Source organism: Malurus melanocephalus, unplaced genomic scaffold (assembly GCF_030028575.1).
Source record: "Malurus melanocephalus ecotype Western Australia unplaced genomic scaffold, MMel_1.1 scaffold_136, whole genome shotgun sequence".
Taxonomy (NCBI): domain Eukaryota; kingdom Metazoa; phylum Chordata; class Aves; order Passeriformes; family Maluridae; genus Malurus; species Malurus melanocephalus.
Window position 1 is genome coordinate 20,713 of NW_026623368.1, and position 27,769 is coordinate 48,481.

General features: G+C 39.8%; 2 protein-coding genes across 2 annotated transcripts; one reads left to right on the forward strand and one right to left on the reverse strand.

The window, feature by feature from the left end:
- Positions 1-455: 455 nt before the first annotated feature.
- On the reverse strand, positions 456-3,520 carry GJE1 (gap junction protein epsilon 1). Its single transcript, XM_057370928.1, has 3 exons — positions 3,410-3,520; positions 2,999-3,244; positions 456-2,624 (listed from the first exon to the last, which is right to left on the reverse strand). The coding sequence occupies exons 1-3, from the start codon at positions 3,518-3,520 to the stop codon at positions 2,229-2,231; spliced, it is 753 nt and encodes a 250-aa protein (XP_057226911.1). The 3' UTR covers positions 456-2,228.
- A 6,764-nt stretch (positions 3,521-10,284) lies between these two features.
- On the forward strand, positions 10,285-25,200 carry NMBR (neuromedin B receptor). The gene is made up of 3 exons (XM_057370930.1): positions 10,285-10,724; positions 22,144-22,492; positions 24,799-25,200. Exons 1-3 carry the CDS (start codon positions 10,285-10,287, stop codon positions 25,198-25,200), a joined length of 1,191 nt encoding a protein of 396 aa, XP_057226913.1.
- The last annotated feature ends 2,569 nt before the right edge of the window (positions 25,201-27,769 follow it).

Here is a 27,769-nt window from a genome sequence, read left to right on the forward strand (position 1 = left end):
CTGAGGAATTTGACAATTTTAATTCCACAGGAAATGGAAATGCCTGGAAAAAACTCAGTGTATCTCATTTGGAAGAAGGAAACTTTTTAATATGTTCCAGAATTTGACCACGAGGGGAAAAGGCATGGTGGTGGGTAATCCAGCTCCTAAAGCACTCCCAGGGATCCTTGGGCAGTCCTATTCTTCAAGGCTCTTGATGGTAACAAGGAAGTCCTGAGGGCTTGGGGGTTTTTGGCACTCTCTGACCCTTCTGAAGTATTTGGAAATTTACAGAAGAACAGCAAGCAATGACAATAGGAAGCACCAGGGAAAAGACTGATGAGGTTGTGATTAAGTTATTTCATTATTATACAAATATTCAGGTAAGCGTGATTTGCGTACCATTGGTAACAACTGTACCTAGCACAGGAAAGTAAACTAYTTTCCTTAGTAGTTCTATATACTGTTTTTTTTTTAGAAATAAAAATATTTTTTACCTGAGATTACAATTTTTAATTGGAAAGAATAATTCCAGATGAATATTGACATATACAGGGAAAAATGAAACATGTATCAACCMAAACACATGGCATATTATGCAAACAATAAGTTAGCACAGTGATTTTTATTCCACTTGCAATGCTTGCAAATRTCTAGTAACTAGTTTAAATTGCATAAATCTGATGGTTTTGACTGGACGGTTATTTAAGACAACATAAAACTTATTTCCACAGGGGGGAAAAATAATATTAGTGCTTTAATGTACCACATTATTGAAATATGTCATCTTGTTCTCAATCAGCATATTTAAAAAATCACATATCTAATTATAGCCCATTTTGTTTTTAAAAGCCCAGATTCAACCAAATCCAAAACACCTAAATCTTCTAATTCCATTCATGTAATAAGGATTATTTTTGTGAGTGAGAATTACATGGCTATGATAACCCAATGGTGTTTGGGAGTGCTTAACTGACGGTTGGTGATAAAACATTTGGCAAGAATTTTTGCAGATTTTTCCAAATATTCTTGAAAAGTCCCAAATGCTGTTATCAAGATCTCAACTTTTTATGTTTGAAAAACAAAAGGAAAATGGCTAWTTGTTGTTATTGCTATTAGTACATTTTTATATAGGAAACTATGTTTTCTTTCTGATTTTGAAATGTGTTTTATTTCCATTATCTCATTTCATCACAAGGAAATCACTTCTAAATTATTAGCCCTTAAGAAGAAACTTCTGCACACATAAACATCTGATACCTATATAAAGTTTGAGATCTAACCTAACCAAATATAGTTACTGCATAGTRTAACTTTAATATGCAGACTTCTTTTTTCACTGTTATTCTAGCAACTTTAGTCAGAGCAACAAGTTAGATACAAACAGCAGAGAATTYTGTGGGCCCAATTCTGCAATCACACACAAGCAAACCTCACTGAAATCAAGKCACGATTGGGCCCAGGAAAGGCTTTTCTCTGAGATTTTATTTTGACACTTTTAAGCCTCTTATGCAAAATTGTCAAAAAGCCCTTTTACTCCTTCAAAATGTGATCATACTAAGTTGGTAAAAATCTTCTACATGGTAAGCCTGAGCATAATGAGGGTAAGGCATTGCAGTCAGCACAAAGAATACCATGCTACTCTTGCCTTTTTRAAAGGAGATTCTGAGTGAGCAGGTGATTGTAGCTGAGCCGCTGCAAAGTAAGCTGATATCCATGGATGTGTTGCCACCACAGCCTAACCAGGAGTCTCTGCCCCGGGGGTGAGATGGATGTTGCAGCAGTGGCACTGCTTGGAAAGGGGCTCRAATGCTTTCTGGTACCATTATTGCTCAATTCTCAGGTCATAAGAAAATGTAAGAAATTTCGAATAGTTTTTCCTGGAAGGTCGATGACCTTTATAGCTCCGATGGCATGTGTTCAGAAGAKCTGTGAGTAGAAGTATGTTTATAAATAACCTTCTCTTCACCACAGGAGGCAGAGCTATTGTATGTGGCAGGTCTTGAAAATATATTGCTCTTGGAAATCTTAATGCCTTTGGCCTTAACATGGAAACAAAGATTATTCTYTCAGTGTGCAAGTTTTTAGATTAGGAGTTTATGTCAGATGACTATTCTGCCACAGTAATCATGAGTGTGGTTCTCTTGCAACACTGCCCAGATGACAGGACATGTTTTTTGTTATGGTTTGAAACCATTGTTACAAAACTGCGGGTGGACAGGGCAGTAAATGAGYATGAGTGGTTGACATCACTGAGTTTTTAAGAAACCTAGCCTTCTACATGAGATCTCAAAAATTTCAGCAACACACAAGATCACTGTAATCACAGTAAATGTGTACATTGCAATAAGAAAAATTGTCTTTTCAAAGTGCTCTGGCACCATGCACCGGGTAATGTTAAACGTTTTTTCAAGCGCTCCCACATCACACATGTAGATTGCGTTCACTTTGAAACCAAAGAGCTGAATCTGAAGCCAAAAGGCCACAACTTCAAGAACAATYCTTAAGAAAACAGAGAAGATGTAAAAGCCAGTGTAGGATGACTTTTGGAGAATGTCTTCCTGCTTGATGCTCTTACAAGCAGCATAAAGGTGAAAAAAGGCTCCAGGTACAAGTACAATCACCAGCTGTAATGCCCAGAATACCTAAAATGTAGCAGAAATGTACCTGTCAAATCATTTACAACCACACTGGGACAACTRAAACACATGCATATTGGAACATTTTGCAAGTCTTTTTTTTAATATATATCACATGTATAAAAACTTAAGATAACAATAATGGTAAAAAGCAGTTTTGATTTGAAAAGTTTAGTTGGTTTCTGAAACATGAGGATTTTTTGAAGGACAGGAGACTCATCTCGATATTTCGTCACAGATACAGAGAGATTAAAAGGAAAATATTAATAAAAAAAAAAAAAACTAGTGATCATTAGCCTAGTCAGTTATAACTTATATGGAACAATCATGTGTAACATTGGATTTTTACAATGAAAAAAATAACAGAAAAAGATAGTTACCTGAGGAGTTATAGGCCTGAACTGGTTGTAACAGAAAAGATTAACCTCTCTCTTGTCTGGGTCACAGCTGAAATGTAAGGCCTCATTTCCATAAACAGCAAAGCCCAAAACACCAAGGAAAAACATTCGAATTGAGCCAAAAAAAAGAGTGTGGAATTGCCCAATTACTGTTGGCGGCCTGAGCTGCAAATCAGAGGGTTCATTCAACACAAAAAAACAAAAATGAGAAGTGTTATTGTTGGAGGTCTACTTGCTCTTTTTCATTATTCAAAATATTTATTTTATTCTACTTGGCTTGAAAAGAGAGAGTTTGCCTATGAAGGCTGCAGTAGCTCTCTAACAAAATAATGTCTTAGAACACTTTATTGTTCCTACTAACTTTATATAAACGTTAGTTTGTCTAGCACTTGCCAGTTCATTTGTTTCACTGCCTTTATCTGTATTCCGCTGCTGCAGAAGGCGCCAGACGGAGCTGAGCGCTTCGACCCAGCGTCTATTCGTTTTGCTGTTGCACTGATTCATTCACATGATGTCAGGTGATGGCAAAGCACGARCGGCAGTGCCACCATCAAACCTCATCATGCTTAGAACCACACTTATTCCCGCAAATTAAAGTTCAGCTTCCCCAAAGGAGCATTTGTAGCCCCGCTCCGGCCGCCTGCCCCGCCGTGCTGGGGCCGGGCAGGGCGGGCGGGCGGCACCTCTGGCCCGTGCGCGGGGGCGGGGGCGCGGCGGAGCCCTGCGCGATTTGGGGCCGGACCCCGGCTCCGGTCGGGGCCAAAGGGGCGCGCCCCGCGTACTCACACATCCCTCCGAGAAGCTCCGGATGTAGTTGGGGGACATGGCTGGGGAAGGTGCCCTGTGAGGGCGGCGGCGGTGGCCGGAGCCGRAGCCCGCCCTGGCCCCGGCCCCGGCTCGCTCCGCCCTCTGTCCCCGGGAGGGCCCCCGGGATCGGGCCGACAGCGAGCGCAGCAAAAGCGGSYTCGGCCGGCGCCCGGCGGTAATCCYCGGGYAGCACCGTCAGCACCGCCGCCCCGCCGCCGGCTGAGCATCTGCCCCGGCCCCGCTGCCCCACGCCGGCCTTTTGCCGCCGCCCCGGGGTGCCCGCTGTACCGAGCATCACCCCCGTCCGGCTCCAGAGCCGCTCCTCGCCCCGGGTGCCCTTYCTCGTACCGGTTAAAGCCCCCGCGCAGAGCTCTCGGGGCTGCCGCCAGCGGGAATAGCCGGGACCCGGCTAGCCGGAGCATCTAGAGCTTGTTAACATCTTTTTAACTAAATCCAATTAAAAAAGGATGCAACAGGACTTGGGAACTGTAGATCCACAATTCTGAATTCAAAGAAACAGCAATTGAATTAAAACAAATTATAKTAACCATTTCAAAATTGCTACAAATAACTTAATGGCAATAATTGCTATTAATAATTTGCCAGCACAGTCAGTTTGTGCAGTTGAAGGAGCTCCAGAAGAGCTGTGCATGCGAGTCCATACATGTGCCAGAAACTCCTGTTGGTAAATAGCCGCAAGGAAGTACTTCTGCTYCGTAGTTTGAACCCAGTGGGAGTTTTATGAGAAGATGGAGAGAGAAAGGATGGAGATGGGAAACCAGCTAAAGGGGAAATGCTAATTTGTCGTTCATTCATTGGTGTGCAGTAGTTTATTTGGCGTGCACAGGAAAGTGAAATCCAGTTACCAAATCCAGAGAGGGGCAGGTACTCTTTTGCCTCTAAACTCAAGAGAGCATCCCTTGTAACTGGCTGCAGCACTGATGTAACAAAAACCATTGTTCCCTCTGYCATGTATGCTCATAGGCATGGAAACAGGCAGAAGGAATGAGAGGGGAACTGGGGTTCATCTTATGTCTGRATTTAGCTGTTGTGTCTCTAAAAGGTGCCTCAATGACTGTAATAATGACATGGTTGAAATAACTGTTGCAAACATCAGCACACCCTTTGCTAGGGGAACCTGCACTGTACCTACTGAAGTAGCTAAATTACAAAGAAGGTGAAATTGCCCCAGTAAGTGCATGTTATTTGCTACAGCTCCTAGTTCAGGCAGTTAATTAAATGTCTGTTGATCTCCTGAAGTACTGTTAAAGGTGCTGTAYCAGTGGCAGTCAGACTGGGTTTCCAAATTATTTTAATGCAATCTACTGCTCTGCTGCATAGAGAGAACGCTGAGGTTTGTGTATGTTGAACGAGCAAAAAGCAATAATGTCTCRCAGTGGTGTGTGACCTGCAGTAAAGTATTGTGGTTCTCAGGATGTGTGGCTAACCTTCACCAAAACACAGTGATTGTGATTACAGTGAATAGTTTTTCAATACAGAATACATATGGAGCTTAATTATCATTCAAAAGCAATTTYGGAGTTCCCACAGTACTACAAATTGACTAAATTAGTTCAGCATGCTGGACAGGTGTTTAATATCAGTATTATTTCAGTCATTTAATTATTTTAAAATGTGTATTGCCCATTGAAAACCTGCTGTTGAATGTACTTCAAAATATAGTTGTWTTTGTATTATTAGGATCTCTTTAAGCAGAAATGTTTAAAAACACGATAGGAAAACCAAACAACTCCTTGTTTTTATTACACTTCATAGAGTAGCAATTATTTGCACATTAATTCATGAACACCAGCCCATGAAGTTTGATCAGCATCTGATTCCACTATAGATAGAAACAATGTTTCAGAACACATTTTAGGTAAAAATCGGCACCATACAAATGATGTTTTGTATCTTTTTTATTTTTAGGTGAGAGTCACATGATTACTTAYCTGACTGGATTATCTCATATAAGACAGTCAATAATCAACCTCAGTAAAAATACAGAAACTTGAATTTCTGTTCTGTGATAAAAGTGCTAAATGAAGATTTAGSTGGCAATGTTCTGATTTGTTCTAGGAACACATAAGGAATACAGCTGCGTCGGAATACAAAAAGCCCATGATTTCTGGAGAGGTTGTCAGATAAACCAAATACAAACCCCATGGGTGCCTGCAGGGAAATCCCACTGAGTGTGATGAATGGACCCACAATAAGATTGTCACTTTCCCTGAAGTGGCTCCAGTGTCATGTGAGCTCAAGCACGGGAATCCCATTATCTTCGCACTAGGAGGAGCTAATAGCAATGTTTTTCTTTTGTTATGTGCATTTGTGTTAGGAGGATAACTCGAGAGGGAAGTAGAGTAGCTGGCATTGTGCAGTCCTTTTGAGTGCAGTCTGCCAAGGGAACTCGAGGCATTCCTTGAGACTCGCTTGACAGAAGATCATTATTTGTTTTGAATCTGTAAGGGCAGCTGTCAGTTAGTTGTCTATCGTGGGCAAATGGGATGGAAGATGTTGATATCACRTTTGTTTCTAAGTGAGTCTGAAGTCTGGCTTTTGACTCCAGTTTGCAGCTCAGCGGTGTGCTCTTTAACCTTTTAATCAATTGAAGTCCTACTGAATAATCAGAGTAAAACAAATAGAATCTAAATGCATGCATAAAGCTRCAGTTGTGCTTAGAGGGATGAGCTGCATGTTTAACATTAAGCACCCAATTCATTACTTTATTGATGTGGTTAAATGTAATGGCATCTATTAAACTTGTGATGTGAATAAAACCAGCACCATGAAAATGGTATAAAAAATTGCATTAGTATCTGTTAGATAAGGTTTTATTTGCCAAAAGGGAGCTTTCTTACCTAAATATTGGAAAATGCCACTTCTGACAACAACTTCATCTTTGTCTCCTGCTGGAAGCATCTWAATTTCCATTTTGGCTTGCAGAGTTCCCTCCATCAAAATAAGAAAGCCTCTATTGAAGTAACAAGAAAGAAAACATGAGTTACTTAAGGTTAATGTACATTTGACTGTCTGGAAGAAGTCACTCTGCTACAATGCCCACTTTTCCAGCTGTATCTACTGGTCTAATGTGTGATACTACAAATTTTATTGGAAGTTTGGGTCTTAATATTCAGTGTTTAAAATAAAGTAKTATTTTTCCTTGGTTGTTGCCTTGGTTGTTTTTAATATTTGACTGATGACCAGGCCTTCAAACATGATCACTTCCAGGGCCCCATTTGAATCCAGTTTTCATTTCACGTGCTGATGCTTAATTAAAGGCTGCTTACTGCAGGTAGTTTTGGTGGCTGATGTGCTTGGCTCTGCATGGAACTGYACATATTGTGATGTGCAAATCTAGAATTAGACCTGGAATTATCAAGTCCCTTGAGCTGCACAAACACATGAAAAGGGTGTTTTTTCCTGTCAGACCCACTTCTCGGCAGAGGTCGTTTATGAGGTGTGTGGAGCTCCTCATTGCTGCAGGAGCTGGTTATGAGTTCTTACTTTTGGGAATTACTGATAAAATGGAGATTTGCCTCTCACATTTCCAAGTTGTTGTGGTTTCTGCCCTACGGTGTTGCAGTYTCGGATGCACTCCATCTGTGGTGGCTGAGTGTGCCTGTGCAGTTTCTTTCCCATGGGGGAGATTTACCTGTGGTGCTCTCACTCTCACTCTTGTGCCAAGCACTGTGTCACAGCTGCAGGGTGAAATTGTCTAACTAGGCTGTAATCTAAATAACATCTAAAGACATGTCTTTTATTTGGAAAGAGAAGGATGAACAGTTTTGATGTGGAGCTCTGGGTTCCAACTGGTTTATGTCAAGGTCTGTGGATCTTGCCCACCTTCATTTCACCTCTGCAGGAAATTACATTCGTACTATTTGAGTRTATTGCACTGTCTCTGCACAAGCATCTGTTGAACAATATGAGAAACATAATCTAAATTTCTGTTTTCCCTGAGCTGGAGACACTCTCTTCAAGGCTTATTTCCTTGTTGTTCAGAGTTCTGAAAAATATGGGGTAGATAAAATCAAGTACTAATAAAAATGAGGAATGTAAATTCTCACTGAAAATGTTTCTAATCCCTCAACCTTAGGATTTACATCCTGTGCACGAAAGGACTGAGAAAATTCGCTAGGATAGAAGAAATTCTTCTGGAACTCAGCAGTAGGATTGGTGGTGTCATGCAACAAAAAAGCAAAGGGTCTCACCTCTATGCAAACTGCAATAAATTTATACCAATAGAAGTTTYAGTGTTATCTTGTTGATATTCATGTAAAAAGTCTCAACTTCCTCTTGCACCAGAAAAATCAATATTAAAGACATGTTGAATTTAATCTATTTTCCCAATGGGAATTGTATTGTTTGTTCACATATAAGCCCATTTTCAAACAAACTAGCAAAAGGATTGTACTCTCAGTGTTAAATTTTARCTCACAGTGTTAAAGACTTATACARGATCCAGCCAATGGGAACCAAAAAGACTGACTTGGAGTGTTCCCAGAAGCTGTTGTTGGTCTTAGAAAATTTCATATAAGCTCAGCAAAGTAGAGGGTCACAGCAATTAAGATAAATATTTAAGCCATCAGTAAGGCTGCTTCAGATGGAACATAGTTGAGTTTGACATTGTGTAGAGAAAATGACCAGTAACAAGGATCACCTCCAGAGGATCTCTGATGGTTCTGATGAACTGCCTAGTGGTAAAGGTGAAGTCCCTAACCTGATTCTTTCTGAGGCCTTGCCATAGCTGGGTTCTAAGAAATTATTCAGCATTTCAYGAATCAGTAATTTTCACAACTTTAATACATTTGTATATTCAGGGATGTGAGAAGAGTCACGGCAATCAAGGAATAGATACAGAGAAGTGTAATTTTAAAAAAATGCTAATTCTTTTTCTTTGATAATCTTAGTAAAAGTTTATTTAAGAAAAATCACTGATTTAATTCCTACACTAGACAGCATGCCATAGATCAGCCAAGCACATGTGACATGCTTTGCTTCAGATATTCCAGTGGTCAGGCTCTCCATAGACCTGTCACAAACCCACAGAGCTTCAAGAGAACTGTTGTAGTAAATATGAACAAGCAAATTCTCTACCATCTCATGCATCCTCCCTTTTGAGAAAAACRTAATATAGGAGTCAGTCTGCACAGCATCTTACTGGCAAGTGCTGTTATTCTTCTGCCTTAACATTTTATCTTGAAAACTTCAGTTCAGTGTGTCTGCCTGTCTTTCAGCATATTTACAAGGCCACCTACATTTATGGCTTCTGCTGGAAACAGATGGAGCTGTTTGGAAAACATGTGCAGTCGCTCCGAAGTAAAAGACATTATCTCACTGAAAAGCAGGAAACATTAGGGACAAATGCTACTCTTCAAAGAGGCAGACAACATTAATTCTTCACTGTGTTATACCATTTGCAGAGTAAGTCGTGGACAAAACACATCACCTGTCCCCCTTTCCATAGTTGAGATCACTATGAAATGTAGCTTCATTAATCAAACCTTAAAACTTTAAACACAACTGATGTCTTTGAGTAGGGTCTATGCAGAACCCACAGCTGGATGTCAGGAATAAAATCTCYTCAGTCTCAAGCCACTAGCTCCCCGCCACGCTGCATTTCAAAGCACTGTGATTTCACCTGGGGAAGATGCTGAAGAGAGGTTCCCGGAGACGATCCTGCGTTCTGCCCGACGTGGCGGACAGCTCTCCGGTTTGCCGGGCAGAGCCAGGCGGGGGCTGCTTTGCGGGGGGCAGCGGCGGGGAGAGAGGCTTCCCTCGCCTTTTCCGCTTCCCCCGTCACCCCCATCGCGCTCAAGGTCTAGGGCCCCGAGGGACGGCGGCGGCTCCGGGATCCGCCTCTCCCTTCACCGCAGGATGCGCCTTGGCGGARCGGGGCTGGGGTGAGAGCACAGGCGCTCGCAGAAGGAGGGGCGGGGCGGGGCGGCCCCTCCCGGTGCCAGGTATAAACCGGTGCTGAGAAGAGCGGGCTCGTTCTGCGCCTCGCCCCCGCCCCCGGCGCCGCAGTCCGGGCAGCACCGGCGCCGCTGGACAGCGCTGGCGGCTCCGCGGCCCCGGCGGGAGCGGGGGGGCGGCCGGAGCGCTCYTTCGCCGCGGCGGCAGCGGCGCACCGAGGGCGCACCCGGGGACGCGGGCAGGTGGATGCTGTCCCGACGGCTTTCTCTGCCCCCGAGGCTCAGGATCACCTGCTCACCGGGAAATGCTTGTCCGAAGAGCCGAGGGACAGCGCACGGAAATGTTTATTTCCCTCCCCCGCCATTGCGCCGGCGGACATTCCTCTGCGTTTCTTAAGGAAAAAAGCTCGGCAAAGAAGGGAGAGGAAGAAAGGCAGTAGGGAAGGGGGGGAAAGTTGGTTGACTTGCAGAGAGGTGAAGCTTTCCTGTGGCTTCCACTGCACTGGAAGACCTGGAGACCTTCAGTCCCTACGAAGCTGGAGGATGGAGCTAGAGCCCCCTCCCGAACTCACAGCAATGCCCCCGCTCGAGTTCACAGCAATACCCCTCGGGGAGAATGGAAGTGTCCAGCTGGTGCCCGACCCAGCTCTACTGTCCCCGGAGAGAGGCACGGCCATGTTCATCATCCGCTGTGTGATCCCCTCACTTTACCTGCTCATCATCACTGTCGGCTTGCTGGGCAACATCACCCTCATGAAGATCTTTATTTCCAACAGCGCCATGAGAAGTGTGCCCAACATCTTCATCTCCAGTCTCGCTGCTGGTGATCTGCTCCTGCTAGTGACCTGTGTGCCTGTGGATGCCTCCCGGTATTTCTCTGAGGAGTGGCTCTTTGGGGAAGTGGGCTGCAAGCTCATCCCTGTCATCCAGCTCACCTCTGTTGGTGTCTCTGTCTTCACCCTCACCGCCCTCAGTGCTGACAGGTAGGAYAGCTGGGCTGCCACGGCAGCTCTCTGTAACTTGGGGCAAGGCTAGCCAGAGCTAGATGAGAGATAAAGCACCTCTGTAGATAAGATATCCCTGGTTTGCAATCCCCTCATTSCAGCCTGTGAGGTGCCCATGCTTCTTTCCTCAGTGACTGATAGCAAGTGGTATTAATTGGGTTATAGGGTATCTGGAAATGAGTGTGCCTGGGTCCCCAGCTTCCAGTGTGTCAGCTGCAACAACTGGGTTTAGTCCTGTCTTCTGCACCTCTGGGATGGTCTTGTAACAGTCCATGTATTGAAATCTTATTCATTAGAGTAAGGCTTTAGATGGTAGATATGACCCTTGACAAATCACGGTATTATGTCAACAGGCACTGGGTGAATTAAACCATGTTAGGCACAGATGTATTTTTAATCCATTTATTTATTTTTGCTGAGAAAGTGTGTGCATGTGTGTGGGTATGTGTGTCTGTGCCTTGGAGAAGAGCAGGTTACCAGAGGTGACTGCCAGAATTAGTTTAGCTTCTGGGAATTCAGAGACACCAAATTTYTCTGCTGTAATTGTCAGTCTTAAACTTTTGTTCAAGCTATTCCTGTTATCTTCTGAAGTTTCAAAAAAGGAAAAAAATAAAAAAAAAGAGAACACCCTAAAACAAACTAGAAAGTAACACTTTCATCTCCAGTACTTGTCAAAGTCGGAAGAAGCAAAGAGCTGGATCCCCAATTTTTCCTCCTGATTACTGTGAATGGGTACTTAAGGAATTTTTAGCTATTGAGTGGCTGTTGGACTATGCTTCAGACTCTGAAAGACAAAATCTTGCACTGTAATTKCAAACTTAAATTATATGAAATGATCTTTATTCTTTTATCTAAGCATTTTTTTTGCCAGAAATGAAAATGTTTAATTCCTTCTCTATAGAAATTTTCCCATTTTCTTTTGTTGGGTTTTGAAATAAGCCACTGCATTTTATTGATGCATGATGTGAAGGGTTGAGTTTAAAAATATATCTTCACACTTAAAGTAGTGTTTCTTGAAAACTTCTAATATTTTATTTTCTTTAATAGACTATAACTATATTTTTTTAGCTAATTCAGTAAATTGTTCAATTCTTCCTGATGGTTGTCTTCAGTGAACATTAATTTCAGTTCTATTTGAATCAGGACCTAACATATTTATCTATAAAGACTTTGTAACTTGTGAAAATGGATTATGGTGCTGAAGAAGACCTTGCAAAACATACTTTAAAGTGAACACCTGTAACTCTCTGATTACCTCAGTTTAAAAGCATTTCAAAATGCTTAACTCAGTGGAAACTCAGTGGAGTTTCCTTACAGATCCAAGGAAATCCTGCAGTTCCCTTTCTGCTCTATTTCCATTTAAAATCTTGTGGTATTTCTTATTTGAAACAGGAAGAAGTTAGTGGAGATCATCTCTCTAGAGAAATGTAATGTGAGGGAATGCTGGTGATTTGATGTTTAAGGATTCATTCTTTTGCTTTTTGTATAGCTTTGGAGCCTTCATTGTTTGATTTTCCAGATAATTGTATATTCTTCTTTTTATATCAGTAAAGCTGAAAGAATTTTTAATGCTGAATCTCTTCATGTTTAATGCATCTAGAATACACACTAGAAACAGCTACAGTTTGTGTCCYGAGACCAAATAAGCTCATCATAAATACACTTCTCCAGCGTTTTGGAGTCCACAGTATATGSCAATGTCAGAAATTGTTATACTAGGAATTTAAAAACTCTGTTTCTTTAACCTCTGCAGTTTTATTTTCAGTTACTGAGAACAAGAGCCTAATATTTTCTGGTCAAAAGATCAGCTACTTACTTTAGAGACTGGTCTCTTAAGGCCTAGGAGCTTGCTGAATGAAGCTGGTTAAACTCTCAGTGGAGTTTGGGTTGGAGTCAAATGACATTATTTTGTACAACATTTGTGTTGAACTAGAGGGGAGGCACTGGGAGGGGTTTCTGTCACACTGATTTGTAGACAGATTGTGATGTGTGTTGTAAGTAGATCAGTTGTGGCTWATGCTGGCAGATCAGAAGCGGTGGCAGCATCCTGCACCCAAGAGGTGCTGTGGAGGTGAGGCCTGGCTGGGGCCAGTGTTTTCTCCAGATAAGTGAATTTGGTGTAGGATGTTAGCAGTTTGTAAGCAGTGATGTCACCAAGAGGGCTCCATTATGACCCAGTGCACATTTGGTCTGGTATGCAATGTCTTCTTAGAGGCCCTTTCTTTCACAGATAATGCTCAAAGTACATTTTAATACAGGGCAATTAAAGCCTTTCCTGTTTTTCACTCCCTGTTACCACAGGACTGTGTAGAATGCAAAGAACTGGTTACACTAAAGAACAGATTTAGGGATGTCTAGGATTCTTTGCAGCATGCCTGTGTGAATTAGGATAAGGGAGGTAGTCTTGATTTCCATACTTGAAACACTTATTGTTTATGTGGAAAATCTGCATGACAATTTCCATGCATGTGATACATTTAACAGAAGTAGCTACAGAGGAAGATACATTTAAGAAAAGTAGCTACAGATGCAGTAACTCTGAATCATTGTTTCCAACAAACTGAAGCTATGAGAAAGAAAAAGTAGTACTAATTGCATTTTTTTTCTAAAATTGCCTTATTTGATGTGGATTTTTTTAGTCACAGATGTCCCTCTCAGCATCAGTAATGCTTTCAGTGTGACAAAAAAGCAACTTTTATTTGGAAGCTGCATTATCTTGTACTGAGACTATTTGAGTTTTAATTTGGACGGGTTTTTGTGTGTGCGTGTAAAAATATAACGTGAATTTTAACAATGCTTCCCAGACTTCCTCTAGAGCAGACTTGGAGACTGAAATTAGCATTATCTTTGCTCGAGGTTGCCCATCCCCATCACAGAAACAGCTGCTGGCTCTTCCCACCCCCGAGCTCCTGGAGGTCTGGCTGCAGGTGTGGGGAGTGGTGTCCTCCTGCAGCCCCCCATGTGTTGGGGCAGAGAGGGGTGACAGGTCAGTGCTGGAGGTGGGGATGGTGGCAGCAGAGGTGATGCAGCGGTGGCACTGGCGATGAAGTGTTTTGGTGTCAGAGCAGGATGCAATCGCCCTCTCCTGTGCGATGGAGAAGGCAGCAATGGGGCTTTGCTGCTGAGCCAGCTGTCCCTTCTCACTGCCACACAAGAGATGTGTGGGGACAGCAACCCTGCCCCCCCGTGGCCACTGATATTTTCTCTATTRTGGAGAAACCAGACCACCTCTGCAAACCTTGACATTGCTCTTGTTTATAAAACCAAGGGAAAAAGAGAGGGTGGATTAGAGAAAGGGAAAACCCAATAGTCAGAGTAAATGACAAATGAGAAAAAGAAAGGGAAATGAAAGATAGAAATGAAAAAAAAAAAGAAAAGAAAAAAAAAATAGAGGGGATCTAAGTGGGCGGTAGAACAATACTCCCAATAGTACTCAGCACACCCTGAAAGTGCCCACAGAGCTGGTGTGTGATGGCCAGGGAYGCACTTCCTAAAGATGTGGTGGGAYAAGGAATGAAAAATGGGGCCTTGATGAGCTTGTTTCTCCAGGGTCCGTGGATTGCSGTTTTGGCCAAGGCTAATGGATGTTGATGGGAAAGTCTCAAGACTTGGTGTGGTCTTGACAAGGAGGATAAAAATATATAAGTGAGAAGCTTTGTCAGAGGGACTGTAGCACGGAAGAGAATGTGCTAGCATCTCCTCAATGCAAAAAGGGCAGAAGCCAGGGGTGGATCTGACTTGAACTATCCAATGAACTTCCTCACTGCTGCATGAAGTGTTTTTCCAATTTGTGCCCATGGTGGACCACACATTTAGCTCAGAAGCCAAACTGGGCCCATAGGACTTCTCATCCTTTTCTCAGCGTGAGAGATCTCACTGTTTTGTGCCTGGGAAGGAATCTAGGTAGGGTAAGAACATAAGTGGGGAGGTATGGAAAAGTGTTTCCAGGATGCTTTTCAGAGTTAGAGGTYTGGATGGCATTTAAACCTTGGCGTGGACAGCTCAGGGGCAGTGACTRAGGACTGGGTGCTGCAATGTGCACCTCTGGCCATTATCACTTTATTGTGTGGTACCCACCAAATGCCAAGTCATCTGGAGTGAACAGCCTTTGGAGGAATCAATAGCAGCYCCTTCAAACAGCTTTAGATTTATCCCACACAGTCTTTCCTTTTCTCTTTAACTGACATTTATACCTCTTTTTTTTTTTTAATGTGATCTGTAAAAACAGGATTAAATGTAATTCTGTTTCTTTTCCTACATTGAATTTTGTTTCTAATGAAGGAGCTAAATGTGTTAGCTCGAATGCAGTTCTGCTGCTCTCTAATGGAGACAGCAAAGCTGAACTGACCCTACTACAAGTGGAATAGCATTGTATTTGCTTTCTTCCTAAGTAAAGTGACATAAGGRCACCTTTGATGAGACAAATACTTGATTAGCAGGTAACAGTTTGAAATTCTAAATTCATGCTTAAATAGCTAAATACAGCGCCTGACTGAGATTCTTAAAATGTATTTTATAGATTTGCATAGCTAAACTATTTGATCCTTCTATTTTTTTTATTTGTTTGTTTTAAATTTAGAAGCCTGCAATCTATGCTAAAAAAATACTCCAAAATGTTTTTTGCAAGTTTGCAATCTGTGCTGACTTCTGATGAAATCTGGTTTGGCTCAGCTTGGTTGTCTAGTATCTCCTCTTTTGGGGACTCAAAAAGTTCTTAAGTGTGAAAAACAGCCCTAGTATCTTCTTTGGGTTTTTCATTAGTAATATCAACTTGATAAAAACTTCTTTTTCTTTTATCAGAATTTATTTATAGTTTATTCTTTTATYATGACAGATGCTGATTCAGACTGAAATACAGTGATTGAAAAAAATATAAACCTAATTTCTTATTACATGTAGTGGAGCAGATGAAGCAGAAAAGTGGACATGATTTCCTTTTGAGTTCTAATAGCTGATATTTGGGGACTAAGGAGTCCTTATGAGGAAAGTAGTATTAAATGACATCTTGAAAATTACTTCTAATTAACCAAAGGATAAAGAAAAAATAATCAAAGGTAGAATGAAAGATTATTTGTATAAGAGAAAAACAATGCCTTAGCTGTATATCATAGATGGATAAACAAAATTATATGGATCAAGTAGAACTATGAGATCTGTAAGTATCTATCTTAGAAACCCTAACACTAGAGGTAAATTGTATTGAATGAATGAACCACCCTGCCCACAACAATGTGGGAAGAATTTTATGTGTGGAATAGATTAAGGAGTAAACTGTTCTAGGGTAATATGGTCYAAGCCAGGCAATTTAAATCAGCTGTCTGAGAAGGTCCTCTTGTSACAGTCTTTGCACAGCTGAAAATGTTTTCTCAGCAACATTTTCCTCCCAAGTTAGGCAACTGTTCCTCAAAAACATGCATCTGTTAAACTGCTGCCTTTGCTCGTGTCCTGTGTGTACTCTCCATGTCATGCAGAGACAGCTTAGATTGAGGATGGCAAAGTGAGAAATGGCTGTGGTGTTTGTCCCAGGCAGTGATCAATGCAGTGCCTGTGTTGTGCGGGCAGCACCTGCTTTGCTTTAACGAATGCAAATGTCAGTGTCCGATTGCCTTTTGTAGGCTGCAACCTAAACCTGAGAAACAGCTTCAAAGCCATCCCTCCTGTTTCCTGCTTCTTCAAGCAACTTAGCAAAAGCTTGTGACAGACAAAATAGCTGCTAAGCAGCTGATCAGGCCCAATTCTTAACAAGCGCCCAAAACACCATTTATTTTATTTGTTTGCCCACCACCATAACATGGTACACAATTCCCTTATCTGTTACACTGCCATGGGTTAATACAAATTGGASTGGTGGAATTCTCAAGTCTGCATTTAGCAGATCTTCAGAAATGGTGTCAAAGATCAAGTATGCTCTACCAATGCTTTCTCTGGGGAAAAGAGTTCACATGATAAATTTGTTAGAGAATAAACAATACATCGCTAGATATGTGTGCAGTGTAATTGAGCTCTTCAATATCCTCCTGAAAAGAGATCATTTAATTGAATCTTCATTTTAAATTGTTTAGTTATAGAATAACTTGTGTATTTATCATATGAGTTTTGCTGCATTTTTCCAGACAAATGTTTCTGGTGCTAAACAATTTCATGGGTTTTTACAYGTATTAATGAAGCAAGGTGTATGCAGTCACAATCCTTAGGTCTAAACAAGCTCCATGAGGAACTTCTAAATCCACGCTGAGATTCAGCCTAGTTTGACAGTGTAATACAAATAACAAGTAAGTTCTTACAAGCTCATTAAATTTGTGGAAATATGAAGAAACCTACTTTATTGTCCATTGAAGAGAAGTGTATTTTGGAATTAAGTTGACCCATTTTTCAGATGTTGGAGAAAAYAACTATGAGACAAACAGTCCAAGTAAGCTTTTAATAATTGCATCTGCTGCATGTAAATTTGTGTATTTCCAGGATTTACCGAAGTTTTATGAATGATAGCTAGGAAACAATTTACTGWTATTGCTTTCAGGAGTAGAATTGAACAAATTACTGATGGTACTTTTAACCAGTGCAGTTATAAATAAATGGCTTTAGAGAACTAAAAATCCAGATTGCAGGCAATGAGCTGGCATTGCAAGATTTGCATGAGCTTATAGTAGCATAGTTAGCTAAAGGTAAGGTAAAGAGTAGCAGAAGTAGAAAGATMAGAAAAAATGAAAAAGGAACTTTCTCCTCTGAAACACTGAGTGGACAGGGCAGGTAATACATTTCATGCAGAAAAATGACGTCCACCATCCTGGGAAACTTCTGACTTGATTCTTTTCAGGATGGAGAAATCATCAACAAGCATTGAAGTGTTATTCATAGTTTTTGGCTCCACAGAGTGTATTTCTATAGAGTGGGAAACTGTTTCTCCTTAGGAAAATCTGAAGATTTTCCCACTGAGAAACACAGAACATATGTCATTGACATTAATTTTAAGTGTCTTTACACATGGTCTTCCAGTCTTCATTTCAAATACCATTCATTATATTCACTATCAAACCTCAGAGATGCTCATTCTTGCTGAATGCAATTCTCTGCTTTTAAGAGATAAGCACAGAACAAAAATATTTATATTACCTGTAAAAAAATGTGCTTTACATTGCAAGAATTTATAATAATAAAATAGAACAATGTAAATCTCAGACAGTTTGTGTGTYGTGAAAGAAGCTCTCACAACAGTGAACATCAAATGTTCCCACACTGTTTTCCACTAGGTAAATTGTTCTCCTCTTAATAGTTCCACTGGAATTGAGTCAATTGAACTGCCCATACAAGAAAGAGGGCTTTGGTCCCATCCAAAATTACTTTCTACTGTAGTTGAGTGGACTACAACAGGACACGATATTAGTATTTTTAGCAGCTACTGACCATTCAACTGTGTTTTCTTTTCAAATATATTTATTGGCTTTTATGTTTCTAGAATTTTTTGCATCTGAAAGCACCATGCAGGGACACAATAAAAGACTAACAAATGAATGATTTTGATAAATTACCCTAGTTCGCAGGAAATGTAGTACTGTGGCACAGCAAAATCACTTTACAAAGCTTATTTATAACAAGGCAAATAATAACAACCCCTCCAGCTCCAGGATTAAAATGAAAATTAAAGCAAAGTAATATGAATCTGCCCTGCCTGAATTGTGTCTTTGCTTGACTTATGACACTTCATTATTATATTTATTTTCATTGTGATGTCTTTTAGGAAACTAGGTGATAAATTAGGGTCCTATTTGTAGGACCTATTTGTAGGTAGGTACTATATAAACAGCAAGACTATATGTAGGTAGGTACTATATAAACAAGAAGAAAGTCCTTGACCTGAAGGGATTCTAAGAAAGGACAATAGACAATGCATTATCAAAAGGGCAGGGAGGTATTGGGATAAATCTGGTTAGAATGGTAGGCTGTTTTCCAGTGGCTGCATAAGTATGGAAGGACAGCATAGGTCTAATCAAGGAGCAGCTTCTTTTGAAATCAAGTGTGTGGGAGGTGAACAGCATTGTGAATGCAGACGAGACACGAGTAAAGATTTCCATTCTAATTTGGAGCTGAGGAATACATTTAGGAAGTCTTTGAAAACAAAGATTAGGAGAAATAGAGAAGACAGATTGAAGTTTAGAAGGTAGCAAAATGTTATACCTCTGGAGAAAGAGGATATTCTTTTCATCAATTTTTGGGGGGATTGTGTAGAAGGGAGGAGATTGCTTTTTAATGGAAGAAACCAATATAAAAAAAATCAATCTGCAGAATAAGAATGGGCAAGTTTGTACTTGTGTCTGTGGCAAAAGCCACAGCTCCAAAGACAGGAAGGGTTTCCTGAGTTGGGGTCCCTTTGTCAGCAGTGATAATAATACAGGATAGAGGAAGACAGAATTTACATGAAGGCTTTTAATTAAAAAAAAAAAAAAAAAAGCATATTTATAATTATTTCCTGAACTGCATGGCAAGCTATAATTTGCTCTTTTTTCATCAGTGAAATAAAGAAAAGATGGATTTACTTACTAATTTGACTAATTTGCACCCTTAGTCTAATTTACTGACATTGGTTTTATTGATAGAAAATACGATCTTTGTACTTTGAATGGTTGGTGGTATGTTTTAGCCTTACACTGGTTTTATACAAAGGAAGAGGTTGGTGTTCACCTTTGGAACACTTCTCATTAAAATCGGTTTCCATTTTGTTTTATCTGTAAGCTGTTTCTTTCCACTYTATAGCTTTTCAAAGATATAGACAGCATGACAGGTTTCGTAAAGCACTTGGCACATTTTTCTTCCCATTGGTGCTGAGAACTGCAAAGGGCTGAGCCCCATGGACAAAAGTGCCACCATGTAGTCAGCAAAATAGCAGGTAGAATAAAAGAAGCGTGTTTTTTTGCCTAAACTCAGCTGTTTTGTGAAAAAGGCCACTCTGCTCCAATGCCTTCCCACTTGGAGTAAGTCATAGCTCMGGGAGAAGGATACTATTTGTTGAAACAGCAATATATGCCAAAGAACTAATATATGTCAAATCTTCTGCTAATGTAAAGACTTCTGAAAAAGTCTTCCATTTAGAGATTAACTAGGCCAATTTGCTGCTAAAACAATTATTTGTGACATGGACATTTTCTTGGCACATAGGACGGTGGTCAAAATATTTTGAAGCAATGCAATGGAAAAGGAGAGGAAAATTTCTGCAGTACAAAACATTTTTTTTTATCCAATGCCCTTCCCCTACTCCAAAATCCCCAAACCAGCTCTTCCCTAAGAATGCAAACTTTTCAGAAATGAGCAGATGTAAGGACTTGACGTCACCTCAAAAATAGAGGGTCTGTCTTTATGTAATGAAATAAAGGCAGACAGCAATAGGAAGCAATTATTGAATTATTGAATAATAAAGTCACAGTTTGTGCTGAGGAGTATTCATGCTTTGTGCAGACACTTCTGTCCATCCTATGGTAGTATACAGGGTTTCTTTACACCTTGGTGTCCAGGGAGTTTCTCACTGCATGTCAGCAGAARTGGTAAATATAAATTAACAGAGACAGTTTGCTGAGTTTTGTTTTCTACTCCATGATAGGAGTGAAAATACAGTAAAAATGCTCTCTCTGAATTTAGAGAGGATATGAATATCAGTAGTCATTATTTTTAATTGTTTAATGATTAAACAATTTATTGCCATCCTGAGAAAGAGGACCCCAAAGCACATTCTGAACTCACATACTCTCAGAAGGAAATGTTTGCTGGGGTATGGAGACAGTGCTCTGCTCCAGACATTTTCATGGCATAGCCAGTTGCAAACATCTGCTTAAAGTGTTGAGGAGCTATGAATTACTTGTCAGGACCTGCAGATTAGCCATAAGGGGTGTKTGGGATCACAGCTCCATTTATCAGCATTCGCTTCAGCACCCATGTTATATTTGGTATAAACTAACCCTTGGTAAGCATTTAGACACTTGTTCATACACATATATATTTATAAACCTATAGGCATGTTTATGTACTACATGCATGGATAGGGAATGTTATATCAAAGTAGAGGCATCTAAGTTACTGTTCTCCTCAACCTAAACTCACTGTGTAGCTAACAGAGAAGAAATAAATCACCCTAGAGGGTGATTTAAATATCTAAAATATGAATCTCTCTTTGAAAGTACTTCTCCACTGACTAGAAACACCTGAGGATGAACAAAGTTACGTACCTGGGCTATGAATCTCTCCTGACTCCCCTCTTCCTGTTAAACTTTTCTTTGAATATTAAAGAAGAGTACTTCTTTTCATTTCTCAAAACTTCTGCTGTTTCAGGAAAGAACCCAGCCATCTCCAATCAAATTAAAAGTAGAAACAAAATAATGTTAAAAAAATCCCATGAGCTTCCATATAGCCACAGCTTAGACAAAATGAAATATTTTGTCTAGGGTTTTGTTTCTAATAAAAACATTAAATTTTAACATTAATTAAACGTTTCATTAAAAAAAAAAAATCTAAGTACAACTTAAGGATATCTTTGAAATATTTTTCTCAAATTGTATTTGTCCTTATAGGACGTACATTTTCTTGTGGAAAGTTTGGCTTCATATCACCTCCAGAAATTACTGTTTTAATACATGAATTCCTGACCAAAGTCTACTTCTATTCATTTATTTTACTTTGCTCTAGCATGGTATTTCCATTGTCTGCAATTCTTTCTGCTCCCATTGTAAGGGAAATTATCAATTCCACAAAGGTTTATATGTAMTCATACATTATGAGATGGTTTTGCAAAATGCAACATAGAGCAGCAGCTTCCAACTATTGATGTGGAAATGTTTATTTTATGCAACAGTTTAGTATCTTCTGCACAGGTTATTGGGAGTCATTTATGCCTGACTTTATGAAGATTSACATATTCCTCTGAGTGGGGCTGGGGGCCCCCAGGCTGAGATTCCTAGAGTGGGAAAGTTGTGGTGGTAGCAGGAAACCCCTGGGCTTCAGGAGATGCGGAAAGAAGGAAGAGGACACTGAATGTACATGTGCTGGTACAAAGGGGAGGTGGAAGTACGGAGGAAGAGGGACATTTGGAGATTTTGCTGGGGTTATTTGAAGAAAGAAAGGGTAGAACTGTGGCTGATTCTTCACTGTCACCACACTGGCACAGAACAGGTACCTACAGCCATAAGTTGTATCCAGGGCTTCTTTTGCCTCCTCCGATGAATATATATATACAGATACAGGCAGAGATTTAGAGAATGAAAGTTCAAGACAGGTTACAAGCCCCATGACATTTCAAATTAAAAAAAACCCCAAAACATGGCATTATTTTTATCAAAGATATGAAGTGAGCTTGTGCATCACATTTTGAATTAGAATGCCTTTTAATTTRCATCTGCATTTTGATCAATTTCAGGTACAAAGCAATTGTAAATCCCATGGACATCCAGACCTCCAGTGCGGTGCTATGGACTTGTGTYAAAGCCACTGCCATCTGGGTAATCTCCATGCTCCTAGCAGTTCCTGAGGCAGTGTTCTCCGAGCTGGCTCACATCAATGACACAGATAATGCCACTTTCACAGCGTGCATACCATACCCCATGACAGACGACATGCACCCGAGGATTCATTCTGTGCTGCTTTTCCTTGTGTATTTCCTTGTCCCTCTTGTGATTATTAGCATCTACTACTGTCATATTGCTAAGAGTTTAATAAAAAGTGCTCACAATATCCCTGGGGAACATAGTGAGCATTCCAAAAGACAGGTAAGCAATTTGCTTTTTTCATCCCAATGAAAGMTTTGTGTGCTGTACACACTTGTAAATGAAAGTAAAGGAATTATAACATCCAAATCACTGGATTTTGCAGAGGATTAGTTCAATTTCCACATGAACTAAGCCAAGGATTATCAGAAAATTACTCAGCATAAATCCCACTGTATAAATGAATATGAACAAGGAAAATTACAAATTCATTGCCATAAATGTACATTCCTAACAAGGTGTAGGAATGGTGTACTGGTGTATATGTTTGGATGTGCTGTTACTGTAACCATTCCAGGTATTCTTACTGAGGAATGATGTTTTTGTAGTTAAGGCTGGAGGCTTCACTGATAAGCAGTCATTTTGGGAGAGAAATATTACATTAATGTTTTGAGAATTGTCCATGTTTTATTTGGGCTTGGAAATGAGAAAACTGACATAAACAGGAAAAATTTTACTTAGGGGATGTAAGATTCTTCTCAGATTTAGGAGTGCTGGATAGGTGAACGTGGAGCATTAACTGATTCTTTTTTTTTACTTTCTTGGATACAATCCTGAATTTACACTTTTCTAATATCCTTTCTGTTACAGATGCTATAAAAYTCTTGGTGGAGATTCTGTATACCTTTGAGACAAAGCATTTTAAAGTGTTGGACAAAGCAAATCTTTCCCGTCAGGCACAGGAAGCAATAAGATAGTGACATTAGCAGGAACACACATACATACAAACAACAGCTTTTGCAGTGAAAGTGCCTCAGCTACTTTGTAAAAGCATTAATATTGATAGAGAAAAATATTTATGCCGTAGTTGGAATGGTTTTCCCTACCAGTGATTTAGAAAACTACTTTTATACTCAGTGAAATCTCCTTGCATGAACATATTCTTTTAGAAAGATCCCATTCCTTTATGTCCTTTTTTGAGCAACATTTGATTTCTACTCTAGTCTGTTTCTTTTCAAAAGTGCATACATATTAGCACTTCATSTATTATTTTATTTTCCTGTGAAATATAGAGAGTCTTTTGGCTGAACCCTCTAGATGGAAACAATATTTAATTTATACCACATTTCTGAACTCACATGTATTTTCAAAGTAAGAACACCTTTTTTCATTGTACTTAGTTTTTTTCTCTTTGTTAGTCTATGAGGTTCAGAAGAATAGAATATTCTGGTGTACTTACATATCTCCCAGCAAGAGGAAATAAATTCAGACTATTGCTATCAGCTCATGTTTCTTTAAGCCGAGTGTAATATTCACACTATACTTCTGCACCTTTGAGTCTGCTCTTGCAATCTGTCTGAGTGCAAATGCTATCAAATTTGAATGTTAGAGTTTTCGCATCTTTTTTTTTATTACCCACTGTTTTTTGTTTAGACAGACCCAAAAAGAACTATTTAAAGTTTAATTTCACAGATTTTGAAAAACTATTAGAATAAATCCACTTGATTTTTTTTTTTCCCAGAAAATTGAGCAAAGTTGAAAAGTTTCCTTCCTTTGCAAAACTTTAATGTCACATATACACAAAAAATCTTTTAGGAGGAATATGGAGAAACTTTATGCCTCTTTTTGGTGCCTTCTACCTGGCCCTCTCTCAGTTTGGAATCACTGTGTGGGTTTGTATCCTGCCAACTTTTCATCCACTCTCAGTATCTACATTGTAATCTGTTATACCAAAGCRCTGCAATCATGGCATTTTTTGTGTCATTATTACAATTAATTGAACCTTTCTCCTTATCCTGGAATTAAGATATTTCAGATGGTGTAATGCAATTTTGGTGGCTTCTCTAGGAAAGATGTACAAGCTGAGACACTTAGTGAAAAAAACAAAGGATAGAAGTATCACTGTATAGCTAACACTCTAGTAATGTGTATCTCATGATATCTCTAGATTTTGAAGCCAACAGTTTTTAAACAGCTTTCTAACTAAAACTTAAGTTTAAAACCAAGCACTGAGATCTTGTCAGTAAAGTTTAAATTTCATGGCATCCTTTGGTGAGTGCTTACAGGCTAAAAGCCAATGTTTCCTTGGGTTGTGATTCACTCTTGCTGTGTGTATCACAGAGAAAGAGAAACCTCCTGTAAGTAGAAACAGCGAAGATGTTTCTCACTGAAAGTAAACTGAAAGAGGAAAAGGAAAGTAAATGAGACAGCAAAAGTAATTCAGGCCCTGAAGGAAGCATTTTTACTGGCCTTACTTAGGATAATTGTTGAAGCTAATACAGACCAAAATGCTACATGTTTTGATTAAGTCTGTTATGTGGGCGAGTGCTATTCCTTGCTGCTCATTYGGGTTCTCTTCATCTTTTTAGATGGAAACTCGGAAACGTCTGGCAAAAATCGTTCTAGTTTTTGTTGGCTTCTTCGCCATCTGCTGGTTTCCTAACCAYGTGCTCTACATGTACAGATCTTTTCATTACAATAAGATCGATCCATCCATGGGACATATGGTCGTTACCTTAGTGGCCCGAGTGCTAAGCTTTTGCAACTCTTGTGTCAACCCATTTGCACTCTATTTTCTCAGTGAGAGTTTTAGAAGACATTTCAACAACCAGCTTYGCTGCAGGAAGAAAGCTGAGAAAGAGAGATCTGCCAGCTACTTGCRCAACTCTTCTGCCATTCAAATGACTTCCCTGAAAAGCAATACCAGGAACACAGGGACTACCATGACACAACTGAATGGGCACAACTTAAAACAAGAAATGTCATTATGATTTAATGGGTGTGATTTTTGACTGTGAAACAAATCTGAACTTTTTCATTGCAGCTTGTAACTCAGTTTTGGCTCTTGTGCTTAAACAGTCCTCTGAAGAGAGGATCTGTTAAATTCTGGCCAGTCTGAGATTATTTCATACCTAGTCTGATTCTCATGTTTCATTGAGGAAAAAAAAAACTTGACTGGTGTGATATTGTACTTTAAAGGAGACATTAATATATATTTAACATAAAGGAAAGCAGTGTATCTGATATAATACTGGTTTAAAAAGTATAGATTTTCTGATCTGAAAATATGTGTTTTTAACTGAATATTGATCCAGGCTTATATTTTCATTTAATAGATTTTGCATGATTTTAGTTCTGTGGTGTATACTAGCATTGATTGTTAAGACTGTTGGGCATTTTGGACTCAATTTTTTTTTTTTTTTTTTTTTTTTTTTTTTTTAAATCAGTACATGTCAACACAGGTAGTCAAATAGACACAGTGACTGAAGCTTATTGCTGCTAGTTATGAAAGGCTGTTTATATAAAAGTTGTGGAGGGGTGTGCCAGAGCTGATTTTCCCTTTATACAGCAGCATAGTATCAGAATAATCATTCCCAAGCCAGGTGTGAGCAGTGATAGGGTGTGTTTCACATCAGTGCTCCASAGAGAAGGTGCTCACAGTGTCCTTCATAGAAGGGTTAGTAATAACAGACAAAAGCACCTTGTGAAAGTATTTTTTATGGCCAGTTCATGAGCCAAATGTAATTTAAAATAYATTTTTCTTTGCAATTGGGTGGAACTGCTCCAGCAGTTCCACAGATCTGTCTCTGCCATAACACTGTATCCCGTACTTCTGCAGTGACTTCTCTAAGATGAATACTAGAAAGTATACTAGAAATTTAGATTGGATTTCAGAATTAGTTGCTAGTCTTATAATTTCAAAAGCYGAAGTGCTAATGCCGTTCACTGCTCCCTGTGTCCGTACTACTACACTTACACTTATTTAGTTCTGTTTGTAAATATGTGAACCATGTAAAGTCCAAAATTTCTCTCTCAATTCCCCAGTCTTCAAGACTAGTTATATCCCTTCCCCAATTTTTAAATCAGTGAGAAGTTATATTGATGTAATCTGTAAATCTTCTAGCTAATTATCTGAAAAAAAATTGCCCAGTTTTAACCACTAAACAGAGAAAGTAACACATTGAAGTTCCAACCAGCATGGTCCAGCTGGTGAGACCTGTAGGAGGATGTGATGTAGTAAGAGTTGTGGGCAGCATTCAAATGAGAAAACTTAGTAAGTTCAGTGTAGACTGGCTCCAAACAGCCTACCCTAGCTGGTTACAGTTGCCTTGTGCCTTCAGTGGCTCCTTGGAAGTCTTTACATAAAGGAGACCATTAACATGAACTTGATAATTAATCTATGTGGAATTGTTCAGAAAATTGTCATCCTGTCATGGTTTCAGAATGGCATTCCCCAATTTAGTGTTCCCACTGAAATGCTCCAAACCACGMACTGCTGTCTCACTCACCAGCTCCCCTTTCCCTGCCCCTGCAGCARAACGGAGAGGAGAATTGGAGGYACAAAAGGTAAATATCAAGGGTTAGGATAAGAACAATTTACTAGAAACAGCAGTGAAATAAGAAACAAACAGTAGCAACAAGAATATTGATAACAGTGCGTACGAGGTGAAGGATTCACATGCAAGCACTCACCATGAGGAACTCAGCACTACCTGGACTGCCTGCTTTACCATCGGCCTGACTGGAAGGAACCCATCCCTCTTCTGCCCCCTGCTTTGACATGAGGTGGTACAGAATAACCTCAGRGTCCTGGCCAGGTCTGTCCMGCTACTGCAGAAATGAACCCTCTTCTGGCTGGAACMAGGACACAACCATAACTAACTGACTCTCCCTCATCCTCCTTTTTCTCCATTTTGCTGCTTCTCTTTTTTTTTTATGCCTTAGTTCTAAGTGAACTACATGTTCTCAGAACTCCTTTTAAATTTTATACAACTAATTCTTCCTGGATGCCAGACAAAATTTTGGAATCTGCTCTTCTAATCAGTCTCAGGTCATTTTCTCTCATATTTTGCAAATATTTTACAGCTGCAAAACATAGAAGTTTAAAGTCTTCCTTTGTCAATTCTTGATGCTTATCATTGAGGGTGATCAARCTTTTCATTTATTTCTGCTAGGGTTTTCTGGTTCCTTGCTCCTCATTTTGCTTGGCRATCTTTCTACACTGCATAGCCTTTCACAGAACTTCTAAATCCATYGTGGTTTTTATTTCCTAAAAGAATTTTTCTGATGTGGACATTAYTGAATGATATAGGTGTCCTACCGGGAAAATAATAATCTAATTTGTAGCAGGTTTGATGCTTCTGTTTGATTCATATTCTCCAGTCAGTATCTTAAATTGCTGTGTATGGTATGGTGGTCATGAGCCAGCTTTCTGGCAGAACTGCAAGCTAAAATCTCTTTGTTGTGAGGAGAAGGTGTTACGAGGTACGCTATAACCCCTTAGGAAATAGCACAGTTTTGGTTCATATTTACCAGGCCTAATATTCAAAGTCTGTTTCC